General features: G+C 48.0%; 1 protein-coding gene and 1 long non-coding RNA gene across 2 annotated transcripts in view; one reads left to right on the top strand and one right to left on the bottom strand.

Moving 5' to 3' along the window:
• The first annotated feature begins 9312 nt into the window (after nt 1-9312).
• On the top strand, nt 9313-23960 carry LOC137449265 (uncharacterized). The gene is made up of 3 exons (XR_010989338.1): nt 9313-9976; nt 10632-10799; nt 23710-23960. It is a non-coding gene; the product is annotated as an uncharacterized lncRNA (long non-coding RNA).
• The window catches only part of RTN4RL1 (reticulon 4 receptor like 1), a 33620-nt gene continuing 29116 nt past the window's right edge, over nt 19683-24186 (bottom strand). Inside the window, exon 2 of the mRNA XM_068154607.1 lies at nt 19683-22666. Coding sequence (XP_068010708.1) covers nt 21306-22666 — 1361 coding nt within the window. The 3' untranslated portion in view covers nt 19683-21305. The remainder of the gene's footprint in view (nt 22667-24186) is intronic.

Genomic DNA, 24186 nt, shown 5'->3' with positions numbered 1-24186 from the left:
TCCTGCTGCCTTGCCTCAGAGCCGTGCCACCGAGCTTCAGCGAGAGACAGGGAGTGTATTTACTCTCCAAAAGAGTTGAAGCACCAGCTCGACATCTTCCCAGCTGTTGCTGCTGGGGTGAAGCTGGGTGGCTCCTGAAGTCTTTGCTCAGGATAAAAAAACAGCAGAAAGGAGCTTCAGCTCCTCCTAATGTATCTGCTGCTTTAATTCATCAAATAATCACCTGGTGCTGAACATACACTGCCTAGGTTTTGGCCATGGGCGTACTAGAAATGTAAAAACAATTTTCAGGCAGCCTGGAGTGTTGTCTGATTTCTGATTCCGATGTTAATTTAGTGGAAGACAAGGAGTGCGTGCTAAGAAAGTTGCTGGGTTTTATTCTTAACCCTTTCCCACAGCTCTGGGGACTGCTGCTTCCTTCCAGGAACACGCTGTGCTGTAGCTGCCCCTGCCCGTTCAGCCAGCCTTGCACCATCCCCCATCTGCCTTTTGGCATCTCGTGGTTGAGGCAGCAATTCCTCAAACAAGTTCTTGTTCTAGTTCAGCATATGGGCCCTGCTTCTGTTGGTGCCAGGCAAATAACAAAGTTTGAAGCTGTTTGGTTGATTGAGGCAGCCAAAATACAGCTTGGTTTTCATCGCCTCCAGGCTTCTCCGGGCCACAGAGCAGGACTGGGAGGTGTCCTGGTGATATCTCCAGGTATTTCTTCTAGGACCAGTGTGGAGGCAGTAGGGGATTGTGCTGTCTCCAAATATATGTGCTGGCTTGAGAAGGAAGCTGAGCTGGTGTTTTAATTTTGGTGCCATCCAAGTGCCAAAGGTCTGTGACCTTTCTAATGACAGCACTTCTGGAGCAAGGTTGTGCTGTTCAAGGTGATCAAACTGATTTCCTTCCAGAGCAGAACCAGTGCATTTGCTCTCTGGAGCTTCTGGTCTAAGAGCCGAAGCCCACCTCGATTCTTTGGCTCCAGAGTGGGTAGAGGAAGCACCTTCACTGCAAGAAGGAGAAAACACCAAACCTCTTTAAATCTGCATAGATCCCACCCCTCTGCCTCTTTGACATGACTCTGAACTCTTCTTTGCCAGCTGCACCAGGGGAAGTTTAGGCTCGAGGTGAGGAGTGAGGAGAAAGTTCTTCACCGAGAGAGTCATTCGTCATTGGAATGTGCTGCCCAGGGAGGTGGTGGAGTCCTCATCCCTGGAGGTGTTCAAGAGGGGATTGGATGTGGCACTTGGTGCCATGGTCTAGTCATGAGGTCTGTGGTGACAGGTTGGACTCGATGATCCTCGAGGTCTCTTCCAGCCTTAGTGATACTGTGATCACAGGCTTCTGATATGCTTATGACTCTCTTTTCCCTGCATTGTTGGTCTTTTTTCACTCCTTTTCCCATCCCAAGTCTCTCTGTTGAATGGAAAGGGTTAAAATGGTCGTATTTCACATCCCTTCTCTCTGGCCTGTTGCAGCCTGGACCCTTGGATTTTTAATAACAGCAGAGATAATGGTCATTTAATGCAGCCCCCTGCCTGCAGCAAAATCTTCATCAAGGTTTTCCTGCAGCCTCCCTCGGGCAGCTCATCTCATTGCTTAATTGTCTTTATGCTTTCTCACAGCTTCATGTTTTAACTGCCTTTCCCTCACACTGCAAGGCTGTGTGCTTCGATGGTGTGGCTGGCCAGAGCGACCCTCCCCCCCACACCCCCCTTTCCCCTCCCCTTTACAACTCGCTGCCTGTTAAGCCCCGGCTGCGAAATTTGGGCTGGGCAAATTCTTTTGGGTGAGCGGAGATGATAGAAAAGGGCAACGCCTCACCGTGAAAGATGAATCATTCTCTCTCTCTCTCTCTCTCTCTTTTTTTTTTTACTCCTTGTTGTAGTAACCTTATTCCCCAGGAATTCTATTTATTATTTAGCTATTTATATGTTTGTCAGATGGAATTGCCATCAGAGTTCTACAGGAATTCAGCACAAATTAGCGGCCACTTAACGCTGCAGAAGGAAAGCTGCGCTGAAAATGCACTCCAGGATCTCATCTACAACTCAGTCCTTAGCTGATGCTTCAAGGTAGAATTTTTTTTTTTTGCCTCCCCCTAAAGTGGTCATAAATTGCAACCAGTCATTGGACTCCCTCCAGTCCTAGAGCAATTACTGGGCCAGTTCAGCTGAAGGGTTTGATCAGGTGTTTTACTAGCAGGGTTTTATTTCACTAAATGAACATCTCCTAAAGAACCAGGAATGTAATATTTACACGTTAAAGTGCTGCTGTAATGGCACTGCATTTAACTTCACTAGGAGACCAGGAATCCCGTGGTAAAATGCCTGATAACTGCTGCATTTACCAGGGGAATGAATTTATAGCAATTGAATTCCTCCAGCAGAACAAAGGGCTGTGTTATGAAAGCACCCTCTTCTCTCCAACAACAGCTTGGAGCCAGGCCTGTTCCTTGCTCTAGGAGACCCTGCAGTGTTGCTTTGCATTGTTGTGGTTGTTGCCTTGACCAACTGCCTGGAAGTATTTTGGCTAAGTAAAGAGGAGAGGGGGATGGTATCCTTCTGCTTTACCCTTGGTTGGTTGCATGTGACTTCATCTTGCTTGGTAATTCTGGGAGAGGTTCTCCATGGAAAGCAGCTATTATGTGCGAGCTCGGAATGTGGAGTGGTGATGTATGTGGGACTGAAATCCACCTACTTCAGCCTGCAGTTACCCATCCTCCTGGTGAGCAGGAGTGCCTGTGACACAGTTGCAGAGCTTTTCAAAGACCATGCCTCACTCAGGGACCCTCCCTTTCCCCCCTCTCTGGGACTGAGGCTTGGGATGAGCACATTTACACCATCTTAGGAAAGATTTCTTTCCTGCAAGGGTAGCCAGGCATTGGAACTGGCTGTCCAAGGAGGTGGTGGAGTCACCACCCCTGGAGGTGTTAAAAAAAATGTGTGGACGTGGCACTTTGGGACATGGTTTAAAGGCCCTGCTAGGCTTAGGTTAACGGTTGGACTCGATGATCTTAGAGGTCTTTTCCAACCAAAGCAATTCTACTCCTGGCTTGCATTAGCCACCTCTGTATAAATAACTCATGTTCAGCTCTGTGGCTCCCCTTTCCCTCTATTTTCTTCCATTGGTATTAATAGTAGCTAATTATTGCTTTTACTATTAGGTCATGTGTTGTAAATACACTAAATGCAGCAGGCAGCCCGCGCTGGCTGGTGCGCTAATGCCTCCGTGCTGCCTCTTAACATGCAGCCTAATTGCCTCCACGCACGGTGCTGCCTGACATGCTTTTTTTGGGGGGGATAATTGCTCCCAAAGTCTCAATGTTTTAATGTAGTCTGTATTACAAGGTCTAGCTAAAAATTGTTCCAAACAAACCTTTGGGTGCCATTCTAGGGGAAAAAAAATCGCATTGGAGCTTCACAGGAAAAGCAGAGAGCTCCTCCTCCAGCCTCCCTTCTTCTTCTTCCCCCTCCTCCAGCCTCTCTTCTTCTTCTTCCCCCTCCTCCAGCCTCTCTTCTTCTTCTTCCCCCTCCTCCAGCCTCTCTTCTTCTTCTTCCCCCTCCTCCAGCCTCTCTTCTTCTTCTTCCCCCTCCTCCAGCCTCTCTTCTTCTTCTTCCCCCTCCTCCAGCCTCTCTTCTTCTTCTTCCCCCTCTTCCAGCCTCTCTTCTTCTTCTTCCCCCTCTTCCAGCCTCTCTTCTTCTTCCCCCTCCTCCAGCCTCTCTTCTTCTTCCTCCTCCTCCAGCCCCTCTTCTTCTTCTTCTTCTTCCTCCTCCTCCAGCCTCTCTTCTTCTTCTTCCCCCTCCTCCTCCAGCCTCTCTTCTTCTTCTTCTTCTTCTTCCCCCTCCTCCAGCCTCTCTTCTGCTTTTTCCTCCTCCTCCAGCCTCTCTTCTTCTTCTTCCCCTCCTCCTCCAGCCTCTCTTCTTCTTCTTCTTCCCCCTCCTCCTCCAGCCTCTCTTCTTCTTCTTCTTCCCCCTCCCCCAGCCACTCTTCTTCTTCTTCTTCTTCCCCCTCCCCCAGCCACTCTTCTTCTTCTTCTTCCTCCTCCTCCAGCCTCTCTTCTTCTTCTTCTTCTTCCTCCTCCTCCAGCCTCTCTTCTTCTTCTTCTTCTTCCTCCTCCTCCAGCCTCTCTTCTTCTTCTTCTTCTTCTTCTTCCTTCTCCTCCAGCCTCTCTTCTTCTTCTTCTTCTTCTTCCCCCTCCTCCTCCAGCCTCTCTTCTTCTTCTTCTTCCCCCTCCTCCTCCAGCCTCTCTTCTTCTTCTTCTTCTTCTTCCTCCTCCTCCAGCCCCTCTTCTTCTTCTTCCTCCTCTTCTTCCTGCAGCTCGCTGCGCTGGGATTAGTGAGGCTGCAGAATCCCCTCGGAGAAGAGCCCTGCGACAGGGCCCCAGCTATCACTCTGCTGCCTGCATCCATGGGTGGCTGTGAGCTGAGTCAGTGACAACCTGGTCACCAGTGAAAAATCTTTTTAATTATTTAAGGGCTGGTAAAGGCCTGCTCTTATTGGTGTGGGCATAAACTGTAGCTACGCTAATTTTCCTCTTTAATCTCTCCTGGAAGAGCTGAGTGCCTGCTCTCCTTGGCATTGTGTTTCCCTGAAGAAAGACACTTTGAAGAAGTCAGCTCCTTGCTCAGGATGCTGATGTGAACGAGTCCCTCAGCAAACAAGTTTTAGGCTTTTACCCTAATGGCACTTGAGGGTTATTTGTGAGTGTAATGTCAAGGCAGCCTAATGGGAGATGTGTGCCCCCGTTCAGTCTCAAACTGCGCAGCGCCGTGCGCTTCCCAGGTGTGGTGTTAGTGCTGATTTTGCCTTTTTCTCCACCTTCCATCTGGGAGATGGAATAAAGCAGAGCCCTGCTTTGCTTTCTGCAAGGAGACTGTCTCCTCTACTGCCAGCTCCAGAAGATATGCTCCCACTGCTTTTTATGAGACCTTTAGCTTCCCCCTCTCAAGCCAGCAGTGCAGAGACTGCTCCTCTGCAAAGGGAGTGCAAAGGTCAGAATCACAGACTGCCTGGGGTGGGAAAGAACCCTTAGAGGTCACCTATGCCAATGCCCCTGCAGGGAGCAGGACTGTCTTCAATTAGGTCAGATCATCAGAGCTCCATCCAACCTGACCTGGAATATGTCCAGGGGTGGCTCACCAGCTGCCTCTCTGGGCAACCTGGGTCACTGTCTCACCACCCTTAGCATCAAAAATGTGGGGCTAGGATGAGGCCTCCCATCCCTGCCTGGATCAGCCTCACACCTCTCTCCTGTGAATTGTCTGACTGGGTGATCTTAAAGGTCTTTTCCAACTGAAATGATCCTGTGTTTCTTCCTTCTAACTGGTCTAAGTCTCCCTCTTTTAGTTGAAAACCATCACCCCTTGTCCTGTCATAACAGGCCCTGCTAAAAAAACACTTCTTCCATAGCTGACTATGGTCTAAGCAAGGCATGCACACATGCCCACTTGGCTCTAGTGCTGCAGAAGAGCTAATTTTCCTCCCTTTCCCACTCTGGGGCAGAGCAGAACATATGTGCTGTTACCTCCTAATTCTTCTGTGGAGCGTTAGGGCTAATAAAAACCTTTCAGGGTTTCTGATGTGAGAAGCAGCTGATGTTGCATGCTAAGAAACAAAGGCTGGGTTAAAAAGAAGAAAAGTAAAGAAAAAAAGGCGGGGGGGGGGGGGGCAGGGAAGAAAAGGCAAAAAGCTCCATGTGCTTCTTCCAGTGACAGTGATGGTGAAAAGGCTTGTGACCCCCTCCAGTGACAGGTGACACTGTCACTGCTTGACTAATTGCGTTGGGTCTGCATACCTAGGTGCTAACAGGGACTTGAGAGCCTGCATACCCTTTAAATAACAGAGTATTGAAGCGTCATTGCTTTCATGTTTGTCTGCTTGCTTCTAATTATTGAAGGCAGATGACTTTAAAGCATAGGCCATTTCCTCCCCTTCCTGCAGCGGGGTCATAACAGCTTGTTTATACCTCCTAAGCTGGTTTGCTGCAACAGATTGTGACTTTAAATAGAAGGTTGCTAAGAGTGAGGTAAGGGTGCCAGGAGAAATGAGCTTTCTCCAAACAAGTCACTTGGTATTTAGGGGAGATGAGAGCAGCAGGCAAAAAAGCATCAGCAGGGAGGTGAAGGCTGGGTGGCTCTCATCAGTGGTTGGTGTGAGGAGATGTGTGTGTAGGTACATGTGTTGTGTTAGAAAGCAGAAGGGTAGTGTAATGGAGCTAGCTGTGTCCTGGGGAAACCTCTCCCAGGATTTTCCTGGCCTGCCTCACAAGACCTCACCCATTACTAGTTATTTATTCATCCTTGGCAAATGCCAGCAGCTCCTGTTTGGCATTGGGCTGAATATCAAAAAAGTTGATTCACTGGCTTTAAAAAAAAAAACCCAACAAAACCCAAAAAAACAACCTCAAACCTACACTGGACAAATGCTCCAAAATATGTCTTGGTAAAGAGGTGGACTGAGTGATGAACATATTTTCTGTCTCCTATTCCTCTGACTCACATGGCCCGAGCTGAGTGCAGATTTTATTATCTTATCAGACAATTAATTACCTAGATCCTTTAATTTCATATATATACAGTTTGAGATTGTTGTTTTTGTCTCCAAATGCCTCTTATCCTCTCCCCAGTAGACTGTTGCTGCTAAATAGATGGGATTATTTTCTTGGTGGCCACGCCAGATTTATTTATACTGCTAAGCCTGCGCTAGGAGTTGGGGTGAAGATGCCTATCAGACTATCAAATTTGGATTTAGTCCCTGGCAGGCTTCTTTTTAAATCTGGGGAAGAAAAATTCATTAGATGAACTTTAGCATGAGTTTTCCATGGCTTTGATTTTTTATCAAAGTGCAGATTTGAAATTGTTTTATCCTCGGAATCTGTTGACTGAACATCGGTGCTGAGCAATTCCCCCTCCCTCCTGGTCCAGAGACACATCCTGTGTGCTTAGGTAAATCCCAGACAGAGAGTGGAACAGCAGAAAAGGTAGAAATTAGCCTCTGAGGCTTGCAAATGCACTGCAGGCTGATGTCTTTCTGCATTTCAAGGGCCTAAGTTCAATTGCAAGGCTGTTACTCTGCTTCTCCATAACGGGCAAACGAATCAATTAAAACGGTCTGTTCCAAAGGCGTTGCAGGAGGGAAGGGAAGGGAAGGCTTGTTTTGAGTAACTGCTTTACGAGGTCTGATGGGTGTGAGTCAAACACAACAGCCTTTTATCTCCAGATCTGCAAAATCAAGGCAGTGTGTTTTACCCAGGTACCTGGGAGCAGAAGGAGAAGAAATTCAGGGGAAGCTCCTTAGTAGGTTACTAAAGAGTGCTTCTGCATAAGGCGCCGGAGCTGGTTTTCTCTGAAGACCAATTTATCCAAGCCCCAGTGACTGCAGTGAGCCTGTAACTCCCAAACCTCAGGGCTGCAGCTCAACATCCATCCAAACAGGAGATGCTGCAGGGACCTTGAGGAGAACTGGAGGAGGCTCAGACCTGTGATACCTAAAGATGGAAGCTGTGTGTTCGGGAGCTTGTGTGCCGGGGCTTTCTGTAACACTGGCCAAGGAGACCCTTCCTGGGTGCAAGCACTTGAATTTTAAAGAGCTTGGCTTTTTAGCTCAGTGCGGTGCTGAGCTGGGACCCAAGTTCTTTGTGAATGTAAAATAAATGTTAAGAACCACAGAGTAAGGCTGGCTGTGTGCCTCGCTTTTGGCCGGCAGGGTGTGCTGACCGCAGCAGTGTCCTCCAGGTAAGGATAGAGTTTAGCCCCTAAGGCTGCAGGTAACACACCCCCCCACCCCCCACCCCCGCCTGGCCAAAATCTGCTGCGTGACAGACAGCAATTTTCTTTGCTTGCAGGCAGGACGAGGTCAGAACGTCCTGTCGCCGGGACTGGTACAAATCGAGAGTAATTGGGCTGGAATTGGTGGTTGCAGTGATGTAAGAAGTGGTGTAAGGCAGAGGTGAAGCCAGATCCTAATGACGGCTTCTGGCTGCTCGCTGAATTCTGCATAGAGATCAGCACTTCCAGCAACAAAAGAAAGTAGGTCAGTGCCAGGTCCCCCTCCCCGCCTGCGCGCTGGAAGCACATGTGTTGGATTACACGCCTGCAGATTGAAGCAGGAGGGACTCTGAGGGTTGGGTGGTGGTTTTTTGTTCCTTTGGGAAGGTGCATGCCAAAGCAATTTGGTGCTTTGCGACCTGCTGGTGTGGTCGCGCTCGCCATGCGGTTTTTCCTGGAGCCTTTGCTTCTCCAGCGCTTTGGGCCCTCGGGGACCTGTTTGCATGTCAATATTGCAGGGAGAGAGCTGTCCCTGTTCCCCAGCAGCCCATCTGCAGCTTGGAGAGGACGCAAGGCTGGCGATGGCATCCGAGTGTGTTCCTGGTCCATGCCCACCTCCTGGTACCCTGATGCTGTTGCCTCGCCTCGCCTTGCCGCAGCCAAAAAAAACCCCTCCAGTTCTACTTGAGTGATTATCCAGCACGTTAATTGGGACTCCTGCTATGATTAAAAAGAAATTTCAGATTAAACCCGCCATGCTGTACAGCTCAGGAAGAAAACATCTCTTTATAAACACAGCAGGAATGTGGGGAGTCCATTATTACTATTTTCTTTTAACTTTGAAGAAACTGCCTCTTAGCTGCTGGTTTGACCACGCGGAGACGAGCGCGGCAGCCGCTCCGCTACGGTCGGAGCTGGAGCGGGAGGGATGCTTGCAGGGAGATAAAATTGCAGGGTGGTTTTACTTTCTTTCTTTTCCTTGTTGTTGTGTTGTTGTTTTTTTTTTTCCCCCCTTAATGTGATAATCATAATGGATTTATCCCTGCAGTCTTCAGATCCTGTCTGCGTAGGTCTCCACAGGCTCTGCCGCTCTTGGGTAGAGATCAGAGGAACTTGTAGGTTCTACAGCCCAAGCGAGTGGGCAAGTGCGGTCCCTGTTCTGAGGAGCAGGGGATAGGCTTTAGTATATTCAAGAGGTGTTACAGTTTGAGCTGGGTGCCCCCTGCAATGTTTACTTCCTGTGTCCAGAAGTCCAGCCCAGAGGGGTGGACACAGGAAATTATGTAGTATTTCATACCACAATCCTTTGCACCACTATAAGATGCAGTGCGGAGTCTAGCGCTTCCTCTTTTCTTCCTCCTCCGTCAGCTGGTAACTGGGGGAGATGTCTCCTGGCTTTGGGTCTGGCTAGGCCCAAGGTCATGGGGGGATGGGCAGTCTCAGGTCTGGCCAGCTGAGACTAGCCTAGCAGTGGGAGGGGGAAGAAGGAGCCCTGGGGGTCTTGGGTGTACCCTCAGGTGGAGATGGGATCTCTCTGGGTCTGTTTTGGGATCTTTCTTTGTCACTGCGCTTTTGGCTTTCTGTAAAAGTTCACTGCTTTCTATTTAAACTTTCCATCGCTTTTGCAGTCCGTTTGTCTGAGTGTTTATTGTTGCCAGGGGTGGGGAAGGGGGCTGCCTCAACCCAGCACAAGAGGTTACACAACTTTTGCAGTGCTGTAGTTGGGCAGCTCTGAGAGTGCCTTCAGCTTGCTTTGTCTCTGGGGAAGGTGCCCATGTGAGCAGCATTTGGTGGTTGGTTTAGCTTTGTTGAGTTGGAAGGGTGCCAGCTGCCAGGTGAAGTGTTTTGAGACTAGCAGTGACCTCTTAAACTCTCAAATCTTTGCTCTATTTGTTTTTGATTTGGTGGGCTGTAATGTGGTTTGCAGTCAAAATCCAGCCCTGCTCCACCAAACACTGCTTTCTGATGGAGACTGACATCTCCAGGATACCTTCTCCTCAAATGAAGCTTTCTGTGTGCAGTGGTTTTAGTTGGACTTGCTGTAAATCCCTCCCCATGGGGAGATGGGGAGCCTCACCCTGCCCATCACACAGCGGGGCACCAGCTCCAGCCCTTCCTAAGCACCAGGAGGTAACTGTGGACATTCAATATTGGAACACGAAACGCTGTGGGTCTGCAGCATCCTGGTCCTGCCTTTGTTCCATGCTGGACTCGCCGAGCTGGTAGGCAAGATTATCCCCCATTCCCCCTCCTTATTTTTTTCCCCTTCCTTTAAACTTACCTTTTGGTGTTCCAGCTGAAGCAGCATGAGGTGAATAAACTCCAATGCTCAAAATAAGAGAGGATAAGCTCAGTTTACTTGCATTTATTCATGACTTCACCACTCCACTGGGGCCTGAAAATCAGAGCCAAAAGGAACTGCAGTGAAAATTGGCCTACATGCAATGGCTTTAAATAATCTGCCCTTTTGCTCTAGTTCTGTGTTGAGATGTGCTGGGAGCCTGAGGAGCTGGGATCTGACTTGATGTAGGAGCTGCTTTTTGTTTTCTTGTTCTGCTGTTTGAAGCTGTTGTTGGTTTTCTGTGTACAGTGTAACTTGGAGGAAGTTACCCAGCGGGGGTGGGGGAGAGGAGAAAAAATCCATTTGAGAGTTGTTGTATTTAGTACAGGGCTTGAAGTGATCAGAAACAGCACAAAGAGTTAGCTTCCATTCCCATTTTTATTTTCTCTCTTTTCACATCTTTGAAGTGATTAGTGTATGTCACAAACACTGACACCCAGGGACAGGGTGTTGTGTTGGGCTAAAAACCATCCTTCCACTGGAAGGAGAATGGCTCATGTCTGGAGCTGAATTTGTTTGCACTTGCATTTTTGCAGGCTGTTAAGGCAAATACGATTCCCAGCTGATGTGCAGTACATGCACATGCCTGACACTTGCACCAGTGAGGGAAGAAGTCACGCAAGCCATCGGAGAGCCGAGTGTGCTGGATGAGGCTCAGCTTCAGCATCTGACCAGAAATAGAAATGGATCCATCTGCAAACCAGGTCATCACTGCTCTTGTGCTTTTTCTCCTGGGCCCCCTTGAATCACATCATGATTTCTCTCCCCCCTCTAACCCCCCAGCTCCCTGCAGCTGGGATTACTTCTCACGTACTCTGCTCACATAATTGCCTCTAATAATTTCTCAGATGGCTTTCTTTCATTCTGGAGTCAAACATGAGCACCTTTCCCTTTTCTTTGTGCCCTCTACAAGGCTGCATGTGCCTGCTCCAGCCCCCACATATCCTCTCCTTCCTGCTGCTCCAGCCTCATCTCTCACTGTTTTGATCTTGAGGGTTCCCTTCCCCAGAGATCCACCCAGCTGATGGTGGGTGCTTCCCTATCCTTGGTGTGCTGCACAGCTCACACACACACAGATGTCCTTGGCTGGTCCCAGCGCTGCTCCCCAGCCGGTGTGCTCGGGTGCTGCAGGGAAACAGCTTCTGCAAGCACTTGGGAAGATGGAGCATCACAGGAGGTGCTGCCAGGCAGGGCTGTTCTCTGTGTCTCTGCTTTCTGGATGCTGCCACCAACACTTCAGGGCAGTGCTGTGCTGGCACCAGCCCTCGCAGCCCGTGTGGAGGGGGATTTTGGAGCTTTCCCATGTTTGCTCTATGGAAAACCCTTCCAGCCGCCCAGTGAAGGCAGTGGTCAGGGTGCTGCCGTGTGGCTGAAGCACAAGCAAGCCGAGGCAGGCTGTCAGCATCCCGTGGTATATTTAGTTCAGGTTTAACAGGGGCTCCATATGTGTGTGTTCTCTTGTTTCCCTTTGCTTTCTACGTGCTAAGTAGATGCAGCAAGGAGCTGAGAAGTCTCCCCGCGCCGGCGAGGATGTGGTTTTGCCGCTCCACGTGCTGCTCTGCTTTGGGGGCTGCTTCCCCAAGCTCTGCCTCCAGAAAAGCAGTAGTGAAGAGCTGGAGAGGAGCAAGTGTCCCAAGGTCCCCTTCTGTTAGCAGCCCTTGACAATCTGGTGGGGCGCAGTGGACGTGGGGCTGCGAAGCAGCACCCTGCAGCAGCTGCCTGCGCACCAGTGGGTCTTGCATGTTTGGTCCTCCTCAGGAGCCTTTGGCAGGGTAGGTGCCGGAAGGGTCACTTCTGCTTTTCCCTCTGAATTATTATTTTTAAAACTTTTGTGTTTCAGAACGAGGTTAAGGCATGAGCCAAAAATAAGACGGATACTCTGTGAACTGCCAGGAGGGTTAAGCAGGGCTTATTCTGAGGGCATGCAAGACTGCTCATGAGACAGCCCACCTGGAAATGCTCCTTTAGAGAAGGCATGTGAGAAGCCAGGACCTTCGATTACAGGATATTTTAGCTGTAGAAGGATTGACTGAGGCAGGAACTCTGAAAACCTTTTCCCAGACAGAGCGAGCGAGCGATTTGTATGCACTATTGAGAAATCAGGGCCGAGAGAAGTTTCACTAATCTGTAGGAGAAAAAAAAAAGAAAAGAAAGAAAGGGGAAAAAAAATAGAGAGAGTCACGCTGGTAGGCTTGAAGTAGAAGTGTTAAATCTGGGCTGCGAGGTGGGGAAGGTGCAGCACAAAGTCCTGTGCTCAGGATGCTGCGGTATCTGCCCACAGGAACCGTGGGGCGAAGGGGATCACATGGAACTGGTGCTGCTCAAACTGAAGCAAACGAAATCCATCTCTTGGGGATCACAGCCCTTGCTGGGAGTGGGATCTGCTTCTCTGGGAAGTGTACAGATGTGGGGAAGAGGATGGAGATCTTCCTGGGAGAGTCAGCAAAGAGCCAGGAGCTTTGGTATTCCACAATGGCCTTGGAAATCTGCAGTCTGTTGTAGGAACAAATCTGGGATTTAACAGAAGTGGTTTTCTTTCGACCCTGCGTGGCAGAGCAGTAGCTGAAAATCAGGAGATGAGCTTTTGCTGTTACCATCTGACTTTGGTTTTCTTCCTTCTCCATTTTCTTTTTAAGCCTTCTGTCCCCTGGGCAGATTTGGGTGAGCACGATGCTCAGTCTGGGTGCAGGCAGCCTGTGGGGCATAGCAGGACCTGGCTTTGGTAGGAGGGAGGTGATAGAGGTGAACACTGTGCCCAGAGATGTTTTAGTGGCCAGAACATTGTTGTTAATCACGATTTGGTATTCAGGCAGCAGCAAGGTGCATCTGTAAGTGTTGTCTGTAAGCACAAAATAGCCCCCATCTCCTGGAGCTTCCTGGTACCAGCGATGCCTTTCATAGAATCATTAAGGTTGGAAAAGATCTTTACGATTGAGCCCAACCATTACATTTCTGGTGCTGAACTACGGCCCTCAACACCACATCTCCATGGTGTCTTTTAAACACCTCCAGGCATGAAGATTCAACCGCTTCCCTGAGGAGCCTGTTGCAGTGTTTGAGAACACTTTCAGTGAAGAGTTTCATCGAATATCCAACCTAAACCTTCCCTGGTGCAACTTGAGGCCATTTCCTCTCATCCTGTCACTTCTTCCTTACACTTACTTCCATCCTCAAGCAAGATCGAGGGTTAGGTTGCAAAACCCTGCCTTTTGCCTGGAACCAGAGTCACTTTCCCTGGGCAGCCACCCAAGCTATTCAATCTGAACGGAATGTGTAACTTTAAACCCGTGATTTAGCATCACCCTTCAGCTGGAGAACACAGGACCCAAAGCATCTGGCGAGTGTTGCAATGTTGTTTTTTTTTGCGAGGGGGAGACCGCAAACGAGTCGAGAGAAGGGATGGAAGAGAGCAAGGAAATTTTGAGTAATCCGAGGAAGTCTCTTACAAAGCGGATGACAAACAACGCCTGCCTGACCCTCTGCCTGTCTGCAGCACAAGGGCTCTGACAACCAACTCCCTGAGAGCAGGGAGCACAGTAAGCTGTCCATAAATCAAAAGCGCCCAGACCATCGCATTTGTTTATTACTTGGGGTTGTGCCGCTGTGCTCCAGCCGTGTAGCTATTTTGTTTGGTTTCTTCCAGCTGTGTTCCTCCCCCCCCCAAAAAAAAAAAAGAGGGGGGAAAGAAAAGATTTGTTGGAGCCCAACTGTACTATTCCCTTAATCTTTTGAGTCTTTCTTCTTTTTTTTTTTCTCCTCTTTTCTTTTTCCCCCCCCCCCCCCCCCCTTCTTTTTCTGGAAGACAGAGCACAAAGCCGTGGTGGAGCTGGTGGTGTTAATGTTCTTGCAGCAAGAGTGAAATAGCCTGGAGATGTGCAGCGGGAGCAGGGGGCGTGTGCCCTAAATAGAGGGGTTAAACAGGGCTTATTTGGAGGAAAGCAGTAATTTGCAGCCTGTGTGGAGCAGGAATATTCTTTTGTGCGTTATTTACCCAGGAACATCTGCTAATACATATACATCCTCCGGTGCGTGTAAACAACTTGTGCAGGAAGAGGATTAGGAGATTTATGGGGAAAAAAAAGAAAAATTAGAAGCCAGTTAAAAGGGCAATTAGAAGAGCAGAAAGAGATATTGAGCAGTGAATTAGGGAGGATATTTTAACACACAATCAGAGCTTCTCGAGACGTATTCAGAGCAGAGAGAAGGTAAAAGAGAAAATTGGCCAATTACGAAATGATAGCGGGGAATTGGTGACATGGGAGAAGGTAATGGCTGATTTGTTAAACAGTTATTTTGATTCTGTTTTCACAAAGGAGGAAGGGGATGGAGGGCAGCTCCAGGAAGGACTCAGGTTGTGTGGATGAGATTGAGGATGAGCCTGCAGAGAGATAAAGATGCATCTGCAGAGCAGCTGGGCGTGGGGAGAATTTCACCGGTATTCGCAGGGTGGGGAATGGATTTTGGCTTGCAGCAGCGAGCTGGGCAGTGAGCTGGGCTGGTGTTCCAACACTTGCTATTGTTCACCTTTTATGCTGCTTTTGAGCAGGGATCAGGGGCTGAGGTGCTCACTGAGACAAAATATCCCTCTCCCCTTCTCTGGGAGTGGGGAGGATGGAGTGTATTGGGAGCCAGGGAGATGGATGGAGATTCCAGAGGGGGGGCTGCTGGTGGTTTGGCTCACCAGAAATGCCAGCATGACACTATCCCAAAACCACAGATTATGAAGTGTGAACACCACTGCAGTTCTTGTCCTGTTTTCATAGTGGCTTCTGCTCCATCTGTAACCCACAGACTCCAACGTGGTCAGCAATACAAGAGCATCCCTGTAATCACCATTCCCATTAGCACTGCCTGGTGTCAGTGACCTTGTGTTTCACTAAAGCAGCCGTGAGCTCAGGGGCTGCTGGATGTGTTAAGGGAGAGAAGGAGGCTGATGGAACAGAGGAATGATGCCAACTTCAAGGAGACAGCCATGGAATGGGGAATACTCTTGGTCATGCAAGGGGAAAATGGGATCTTGGGAAGTGTTTCTGGCAGTGTGGCTGAAGCTAAGACAGGGAAACATTCACGGAGAATTTAGGGAAGGGCAAACTTAAAGGGCCACAAAAAGTGTTACATATGACTTATGAAAAATGTGAGGGGATGCTTTTGTTCTGCTCTGCTCAGTTACACAGCAACTTTCTGCAAGAAAGAAACAGTTTGGAGTTGGTGCTGGGGAGACGAGGCGCTGTCTGGGAAGCGATGTGGGGAATGCAGGAGGAACTACAGGCTTGTGGTCTTGGTTTAGACTGATAAACTAAAAATGTATTCTTAGTATCCACGAGGTGCTTGGTTTTCACCCTGCCTGGGAGGATAAAAGAGATGCAGTGTCGGCTGGGTTGTGTTTTCAAAGCGTGTGTGGAAAGCTCCCTATTAGCAATTACAGGATGAAACTGTGGAGAAGTGGTACAATGGAGAGAAAATTGGCTCCGACTCAGGAAATGGGATTCTCACTCGTTTGGGGAGGGGGTGGGGAGAGGGAGTGGGGAGGGGAGTTTCTAGAGGCACAGTCTGGGGTGTCTTCTGGATTCTCTGGCATTTAAATATATATATGTGTGTGTGTGTGTATGTATATATATATATACCCCAATATTTATATACATGATCCCTAATATTTCTATATATAAACCCCAATATTTATATATATAACCCAAATAATTAAATATATAGAACCCAATATTTATTTATATATAACCCCAAATATTTAAATATATATCCCAATATTTATTTATATATATAACCCCAAATATTTAAATATATATATATTAGCCAATACTTATTTATATATATATAACCCCCAATATTTAAATATATATATAACCCCCATATTTATTTATATATATAACCCCAATATTTAAATATATATATAAACCAATATTTATTTATATATATAACCCCAAATATTGAAATATATATAAACCAATATTTATTTATATATATAACCCCCAATATTTAAATATATATAAACCCATATTTATTTATATATATAACCCCAAATATTTAAAGACATATATAAACCAATATTTATTTATATATATAACCCCCAAATATTTAAATATATATATAAACCAATACTTATTTTTCTATATAACCCCCAATATTTATATATAACCCAATATTTATTTATATAACCCAATATTTATTTATATATATAAGCCCAAATATTTAAATATATATATATAAAACCCAATATTTATTTATGTATATAACCCCAATAGTTAAATCTATATAAGCTAATATTTATTTATATATAGATAACCCCCAATAGTTAAATCTATATAAACCCCAGTATTTATATATATAACCCAAATATTTAAATGTATATAAAACAGTATTTATTTATATAACCCAAATATGTAAATATATATAAACCAGTGTTTATTTATATACCATTTAACTCCAATAGTTAAATATATATAAACCCCTATTTATATATATATAACCCCCAATATTTAAATATATATATACATAAACTAGTAGTTATATATATATAACCCCCAATATTTAAATATATATATAAACCAGTAGTTATAAATATATATAACCCCCAATATTTAAATATATATATACATAAACTAGTAGTTATATATATATAACCCCCAATATTTATATATATATATATAAACCAGTAGTTATATATAGATGTATTTAACCCCCAGTATTTAAATAGATATAAAGCAATATTTATAGATATAACAATATTTAAATGTATGTTAAAAATAAATCTATGTAAATGTATTTTTATATCATTATTTTTTTTTTGATGGAAAGGATTTGCATGAACAGCCCCAAATGAGAGTGTTAAAGCTCAGTGATGCAAAGAAGGGGAAAGGAAAGCAGCTGCAGCGACAGAGGCACAGGGACTCATCTTGTTTGCCGGAGCAGCTCACGGTGCGGGCGGCAGACCAGAGAACGCTGAAGGAATGGGAAACCGATGAGCAAATAAATGCTCAAGTGACATCTTTCCCAAGGGAGGGTTCAGAGCTTGCAGCTGAGCTGTGGGGAGCTATCAGCAGTGTCTAACCACGTCTGCAACAGGCAGCCTGTCTGCCTGCACCCCGGAGCGGGGAATTGATGCGTATCCAAAGGTTGAGCTTCTGGTAGTGAACAGCACCAGTTCGCTGCTGATTCTCCCACTCTGGGAAGTGGTGGAGTGGCACAGCCAGGGAAGCCCAGGCTGAGCTTGTGGAGCATAGAGAGGTTTGGGTTTATAGAGGCACAGAAATGTTTTGGGTGGAAAAGACCTTTAAGATCTTCGAGTCCAACTGTTAAGCCACCACAGCCAAGTCACCACTCAACCATGTCCTTCAGCACCACATCTGCACAGCTTTTAAATCTGCCCAGGAATGGAGATTCCACCCTGTTCCAGTGCAGCCTCAAAAGGGCTAAGTACAGAGGTACAGCCCCTGCCCTGGTCCTGCTGGCTGCACTATTGCTGACACAAGCCAGGATGCTGTTGGCCTTTTGGCCATCCTGCACACACTGGCTCATGTCTGGCCAGCTGTTGACCAATATCCCCAGGTCCTTTTCCACCAGGCACTTTCCAACCACCAGTCCCCAAGTCTGTAGTGTTGCATGGGGTTGTTGTGACCCAAGTGCAGGACCCTGCACTTGGCCTTGTTGAATCTCATCCAGATGGCCTCAGCCCGTGATCCAGCCTGTCCAAATGGGAGTATGTGGCCCACTGCCCAGCACTGTCTCATGGTGCTTACCATGACCTTGGGGGTTCAGCCCTTTACCCCAGGGACCTCCTTGTCAAAACTTTGGTGTCTGGGAGTGATTCTAATTAAACCCCAAACTTCTCCAACTTATCTCCACCTTGAGCCAGACTACCTCTGGCAAGTCATGGTTGTGCCTGCATCCACTCAACTAGAGAGATGCATGCTTTGACTTTGTGGGAGTGCTGCTTCAGAGAAGAGGGGATTTATGGCAGCCCTCAGCGCTGCATTCGAGATGCATGAAGACGTGCTGTATGAAGGGATTGGGGGCAAGCCACACGAGAGTGAACCAGGGGCCATGGCAGAGCTGAACCATGCAGATGGGATGTTAGTTATTGAGGCTAAGTGTCACAGCATGCCATAAAAATTTCGTTTATCCTCAAAGAGCTGTGGTGGTAGAGGCAGGAGGGGTGCGGGGAGGGATGACAGCAAGAGGAGGGCAGGAGCAACATCAGAAACCTGTAGTCCATGTCAAGCGACACCTCCTATTTAGCAGTGTATCATGTCTCCCTTCTGGTTTTTAAACAGGAGCTTTTATTGCTGGGAGTTAGAGCTCTTGACTGACAAGGCTTGTAATACACCATGGAGTTGCCTTTATTTGTTACCTTCCCCCCCCCCCCCCTACATGTTAAAGGGGAAAAGCTACTAAAAATACAATTATGGTTTTGAGCCAGGCCTAGTCTGTTCTAATATAATTCATCTCAAAGACCATCCATCCTGCCTGCTGCACCCAAATCATTTATAAAACATTAGCATCTCCTGTGCTGACATTTCACTCCTATATTACAGGAGTTACACACAGACTTTAAAGAAAAAAACCCCAAAAAATTAATAAAGTGCTTCCCTTCTTCATTTTCCCACTGAGAGCTTTGATTTCCAGAGTATGAAACGAAATAACCAACATAACAACATTCTCCACTTCTAAGGGACAGTGCCAGACTCATTCAGTTGCTATTGGTTATAGAGAGTAGGACGTGAGGGAGCTATTTCAGATCACGGATTATTTGTTCTGGCTGCATTGGACATCCCTTTAGTGGAGTTTTAGAGCCCTGTAGACTGAAGAGTTTGGGTAAGAGCTGGAAGGGAAAGGGCTTGATGAAGCAACCTCTTCCTCTCTCCTCCCAGAGTTACTCCTGCTATTCCCCAAGAAGAGTATTTAGAAGTGAAGCCTCCAAGCCCCAGCTCCTCCACGCTTCTGAGATGGACAGCAATCACGGTGTCCCCCCAGCTGCCATCTCCCAGCACCCAACTGCTTTTAAAAATAAGTTCATTGAGGATTTTTTTTCTTCTTCTTCTTCTTCTTCCTTTTTTTCCCTAGCTTGGGAGTTTCCCTTTTAATTTCCAGGTACCTCCAGGGGATCTGGCACTGCATAAATACCCTCACCCCATCCCTGAAGCAGTTGGAAGAGTGGATTTCCCCAGCTGGTCTGTTCTTCCTGAAGCTAGTGGTGTGTCTGATGGAAAACACAACCCATTTCCTTTGGATTTTCCAGCCCACACGTGAGCTATGGGCTAGAAATTTGCCGCCATTGGGGTATCATTATGAAATGAACAGCAGCCTTTTCTTGTCCAAGATCACTTTTATTTCCCTTGTTTAATTAACTTCAGTGTCTGTTTGGTCTCACATATCCACACTGACAGGGAATCCACACAAACCACAGAATTTGGGCAGCACTTCCCCAAGCCCATGGGCTGCCACCAGTGATGCTGCCGGCTCTGTCGTGCCCCTGACCAGCCAACGCATCCTTCCGCCACGGGGTTTAATATGGGACAAGGGGAACAAGCACATCCGCTCCCTGTCCCCTGCCTAGCCACAACCCCCTTCACACAGCTCTCTGGGACCATTTATTTTGCTCTCCTACAGCAGACCAGAAGCTCTGGGCCCTGCATTTCTCATTGATCCTCTACGAGCTGTAGTTTCCCTCTTCTCTGATTCTTCCTGTGACAAAATCTCTTCCTTTTAAGAAGCTAAGCTTCTGTCCTGTCCTGTACGGACTATGCAGCCTGGAAACTCCTCCTTGCTGCCCCAGTGAAAACCTTAGGCCAGCTATAAAGGTCCTCACACCACCAACATGGCTGGGAAGCCCCTCCCTGCCTCCAGCCTCCCCCCAAAAAGCCCCTTCCTTCCCTGGGGCCCTGCAGCGCTGACTGGAGACAGAGCTCTATGGCTCTATTTATTTGGACTAATTAACCTCTCTTTCTCTCTCCCCCTCCCCCGGTTACAAATTAGGCTGTAAGGGTGAGTTTTGGCTCTCTGGATGTGGACTTTGCTGCATCGCATACAACCACCCCTCCCCCATCCCCAACCCCTCCCAAAGTTTAGTGCTCGGAATTGCTGAGAACATTGGTCCGCTGTGGTTCCCCCGTGCGTACTGAGCCTGCCCGATGGCTTTCAGCCTCTGTAGGCACTGCTGCCGGTTTGTTTTCTTGAGGAAAACCAAAAGAAAAATCATATACTGGTTTGCTATAAATTCAACAATACAATCCTTAGTTCTGGAGATATAGGTTCCATATAGTTTATAAACGTTATAAGACATACATATGGATAATTGAGGGGAAGAGGGGAGCCTGTGCATTTGTTGGGGGGGGGTTGGTTGGTTGTTGTTGGTTGGTTTGTTTTTCCAGATGTGTGAACATGGTTACCAAAACCCAAAAAAAATAAATAAATAACCAAAACAAAACCAAAACAAAACTAATGCACCTCCTGCAGGTACCCCGTTTCTTTTAAGTGTTGGGTTTGTTGTTTGTTTGTTTGTTTAATTCCATTTCTAATCAGTCTTTCCTTTGGTTGTTGGCTACTCCAAGCCCAGCAGGCAAGCCCTGTTCTGCTGTAATGCCTGAGAGATATTCAGGGGTTTTGAGATTGTCTTCTAAGTGATTTCCCAGCCAACTTTGGCCTCTGGGTTTGGAGCCGAAAGGGCTAAAACGTGGGAGAACCAATGTCCTTGTTACATCGGTATCAGTGTCCTTGCACTCACTTTCAGAGCAACGGTGTAGGCTTAATTGGTGATCGTTTGTTTGTTTGTTTGTTTTTACAGCAATTGTGTTCCTTCCGGTAACTGGAGGGGTCGTTCAGAGCGCTCTCAAGTGAAGGGGATTTCACAAGAGCACGGATCCAGTCCATTTGTCCGGCTGTTGTCACCCACGAATTGGCTCCCGTCCCTCTTATCTGCTTTTTGTAAGGTTGGCTTTGTTGCTGCTGCTGTTGTAGGTGCTCGGTTTAGGCTGTTTGTGACAAGGTGTGATAATGCCTTTTTGAATCCGCTCCCGCTGCGTTCGGCACAGTCCGCGTTGGCAGCCCGGCCGGGCACGGAGAGACCGTCAGAAGCCAAGAGGAGCGTTCTTCCCTTCGCCAGGCCAACGCTAGCCACGTACAAAAAAAGAAGAAGAAAAGAAACTCTGGTCCTTTGTAGATTGGTGGCAGTACAGCTTCGCTCCGTCCGCAGCCGGGGCTCAGCGTATGACGGCCGCTAACACCATCAGAAAAACCAGGAGCGACGCCCTGAGACCCGAGCAGCCGGCTGCCTGCTGGACCCCGCTGGGGGGGCGGATGGGTGTCCGCCGGGTACACTTACCCTTGCGTTTGGGGGAGAGTGTTGGCATCACCCCAAAACTGAATTTGTGCTGATAATCAGGCACATAGTCTGGAACCTCCTGCCCGTTTTTCCGTGGCCCCAAGGGGATGGGTTTAGAGGTTCGGTTCCGGCTTTTGTGGCTGGTGCAGTTCTTGCCGGGTTTGCGATAGCCCGGCCGGGAGCCGGGGGGCATGGGCTGACTGCTGTGCAAACTGTTCTCGGCCCCTCTGTCCTTCCCCTTCTCCTTGGAGGAGTGGTGAGGGTGGTGGGTTTTGGAGGCTCCTCTGTCTGCTGTGGAGAAAGTGTGTGTTTTCATCTGATGGAGCGACTCGGACCCCGAACAGTTCCTAAAGTCTTCTGCTCTTAGCACCTTGAGGTCCTTGCCGTGCATCTGCTCAGGGGACTCGCAGATGACGCTGGAGCTGGAGCCTCTGAACCTGTGCAGCCATTCCCAGAGTGAGCGGGCTTTGCAATCACAGCTCCATGGGTTCCCATTCAACCTTAGAAACTCCAGGGCTCCCAGGTGGGCCAGGCAGTCCCCCTGCAGCTCGGAGAGGCTGTTATTGAACAGGAAAAGGGTGGTCAATCTTCGGAGGTCGTGAAAAGCCCGCCTATGAATCCACTGCAGCTGATTTTGATGGATGAGCAGCCGATCCAGGTTTATTAGTCCCCTAAATGTGTTCTGATGGAGGCTCCAGAGCTTGTTTCCATGGAGAAAAAGATGGCTGAGGTTAACCAAGTCAACAAAAATATCATCCTGAAGGAACTCAATGTGGTTGTCTTGCAGGTAAAGGTATTGCAGGTTGTGGAGGCCACCAAATATCCCGCTGGGGAGGGAGCTCAGCCCACACTTGTACAGATACAAGGCATGGAGTTTCACCAGCCCTTGGAAAGTGTCTGCAGCTAAAGCCCTTAAGTAGCGGTTGTCCCCCAGGTCCAGCTCTTCCAAGTTGACGAACCCATCAAAGGTGTTAGGGTCAATGAAGGTGATGTTGTTGGAGTAGATCCAGAGGGTGACCATGGAGGGGCTGAAATGGCCTCGCAGCAGCAAGGTGATCTGGTTGTTCTGCAGGAAGATCCTCTCGCTGTCCTCAGGGATGCCTTCGGGGATAGTGACGAAGTTGTGAGCCTGGCAGCTGACAGTCATTGGGGAGGGGTAGCACACGCAGTCGGTGGGGCAGCCCAGGGCACCAGGCACCTTCAGCCCCAGCAGCACCAGCAGCAGCTCTGCAAACCCCCCTGTGCAGAGAGAGGGGAGAGAGGTGTCAGCGAGGACTCGGGCACCTCCCCGCCCACCCATCACTGTTGTGGGGACTATTCCGAGTGAAAACCACCCCTGATTAACTCAGCCCTGCTCTCTGCTCATGAATTACCCACGTGGCTGCGATGAGTGGGCTCAGCACCCACGGTAGTTGAAACGTGACGTATGGAGTACTCCCTCCCTCTCTCCTCGCCCTGCCTGCAGCTGGCAGGCACTCCTGCTCCTAGCCCGAAACGATCAGGAGAAACTTTCTTGGTGAGGACTCATGCTGGCAGTGCAGGCAGGGAGCACAGTTGGAGGAAATGCCTTTGTGCAAAGGTGTGAGAGCAAACAGAGGAGATGGAAACCCTCGTAGGTGTCCACCCCTTCTGTAATCCATTGCTTAAGTCACCCGTGCTTAGGTACCGGAGAGGAAAAGCTGCAGAGCTCTAGTAACTCCCAGCAAATTATTTCAAACTAAAACATCTGCCCAGCACACCCAGCCCCCCTTCCCCCTCCCCCCTCACCCAGAGCAGCAAACGCACAGACCCATCCCCACCATCTCCTTTTACTACAGTTGTTAGACACCACCATCCACCCCAAAAACCAAGTGATTTACAGGAAAATCTGTTGTCAGCAGTTGGTGGAAAAGGCTGAGCTGAAAACTCCACTTGGGAGTGGGATGCTCAGACATATTTTTAACTGGGTGTCCTGTGGCAAAGCATATTGCATCCTCTAATGCTACAGCATGTGCTTGTGACCGGGGCTGCCTCGCTGCAAAGAAGCGGTGAGAAGGCAGCAATCATCTCCTCCCTCTGCTCAGCTCTCGGACCGCCTCTTTTGCCGCCCCGTTCCCGTCTCGCTCCCACTCCTCACACCAGGCTTGCTTTCAGGCTATTCCTTCTGCGCCGAGTGGCTTTTCAGACTCGTTGCACCAGACTTGTCATTTCTCATTCAGATTTTCCTCCCAGATTTGGCTTTTTTTCCTCTCACACACAGAATTTGCTCATGTCTAATGAATTCTTGCCTCTGGACTTTACAGGGAACGGGAGTACCATCGGAGCAGCGTGCAGCTGCCGGTGCCATCCTGCCCACGAGTCCTCCTTGCCTGGTGCTCAGCTTGTAATAATCTGAAAAACCAGAGTGGAAGTGGAGTTCATCTCTAATTACTTCATGTCATTATCACCAGCTAGTCCATGAGCTTGGACCCCTTGGGCTTTTACAGTCCCTCTTTTCAGCACCTACAGCTGAATACAAGTGGGAAGCAAAATAAAAACCAAACCAGAACAAAACAAAAAATCACTGTTTTCTTATTGTGTTTGAAATATAACTCCATGGTTATCATTGCCTTTTGCCTGGTATGGAGATCTGTAGCTGTTTACTTAGCAGCAGGTGACCCACCTGTCTGGGCCTATGCTTTCAAGGCAAAGTTGTCACATTTTTAGACAAACTGGGTTATTCAGACTCTTCATAAATCACCAGTATGAGGCAGTCATCTCTGAATGGGCTGTTAATAGAA

This window comes from Melanerpes formicivorus, unplaced genomic scaffold (assembly GCF_026170545.1).
Source record: "Melanerpes formicivorus ecotype bairdi unplaced genomic scaffold, bMelFor1.0.p_v2 SCAF_29, whole genome shotgun sequence".
Classification (NCBI taxonomy): domain Eukaryota; kingdom Metazoa; phylum Chordata; class Aves; order Piciformes; family Picidae; genus Melanerpes; species Melanerpes formicivorus.
This window is presented reverse-complemented; position numbering and strand designations above follow the sequence as displayed.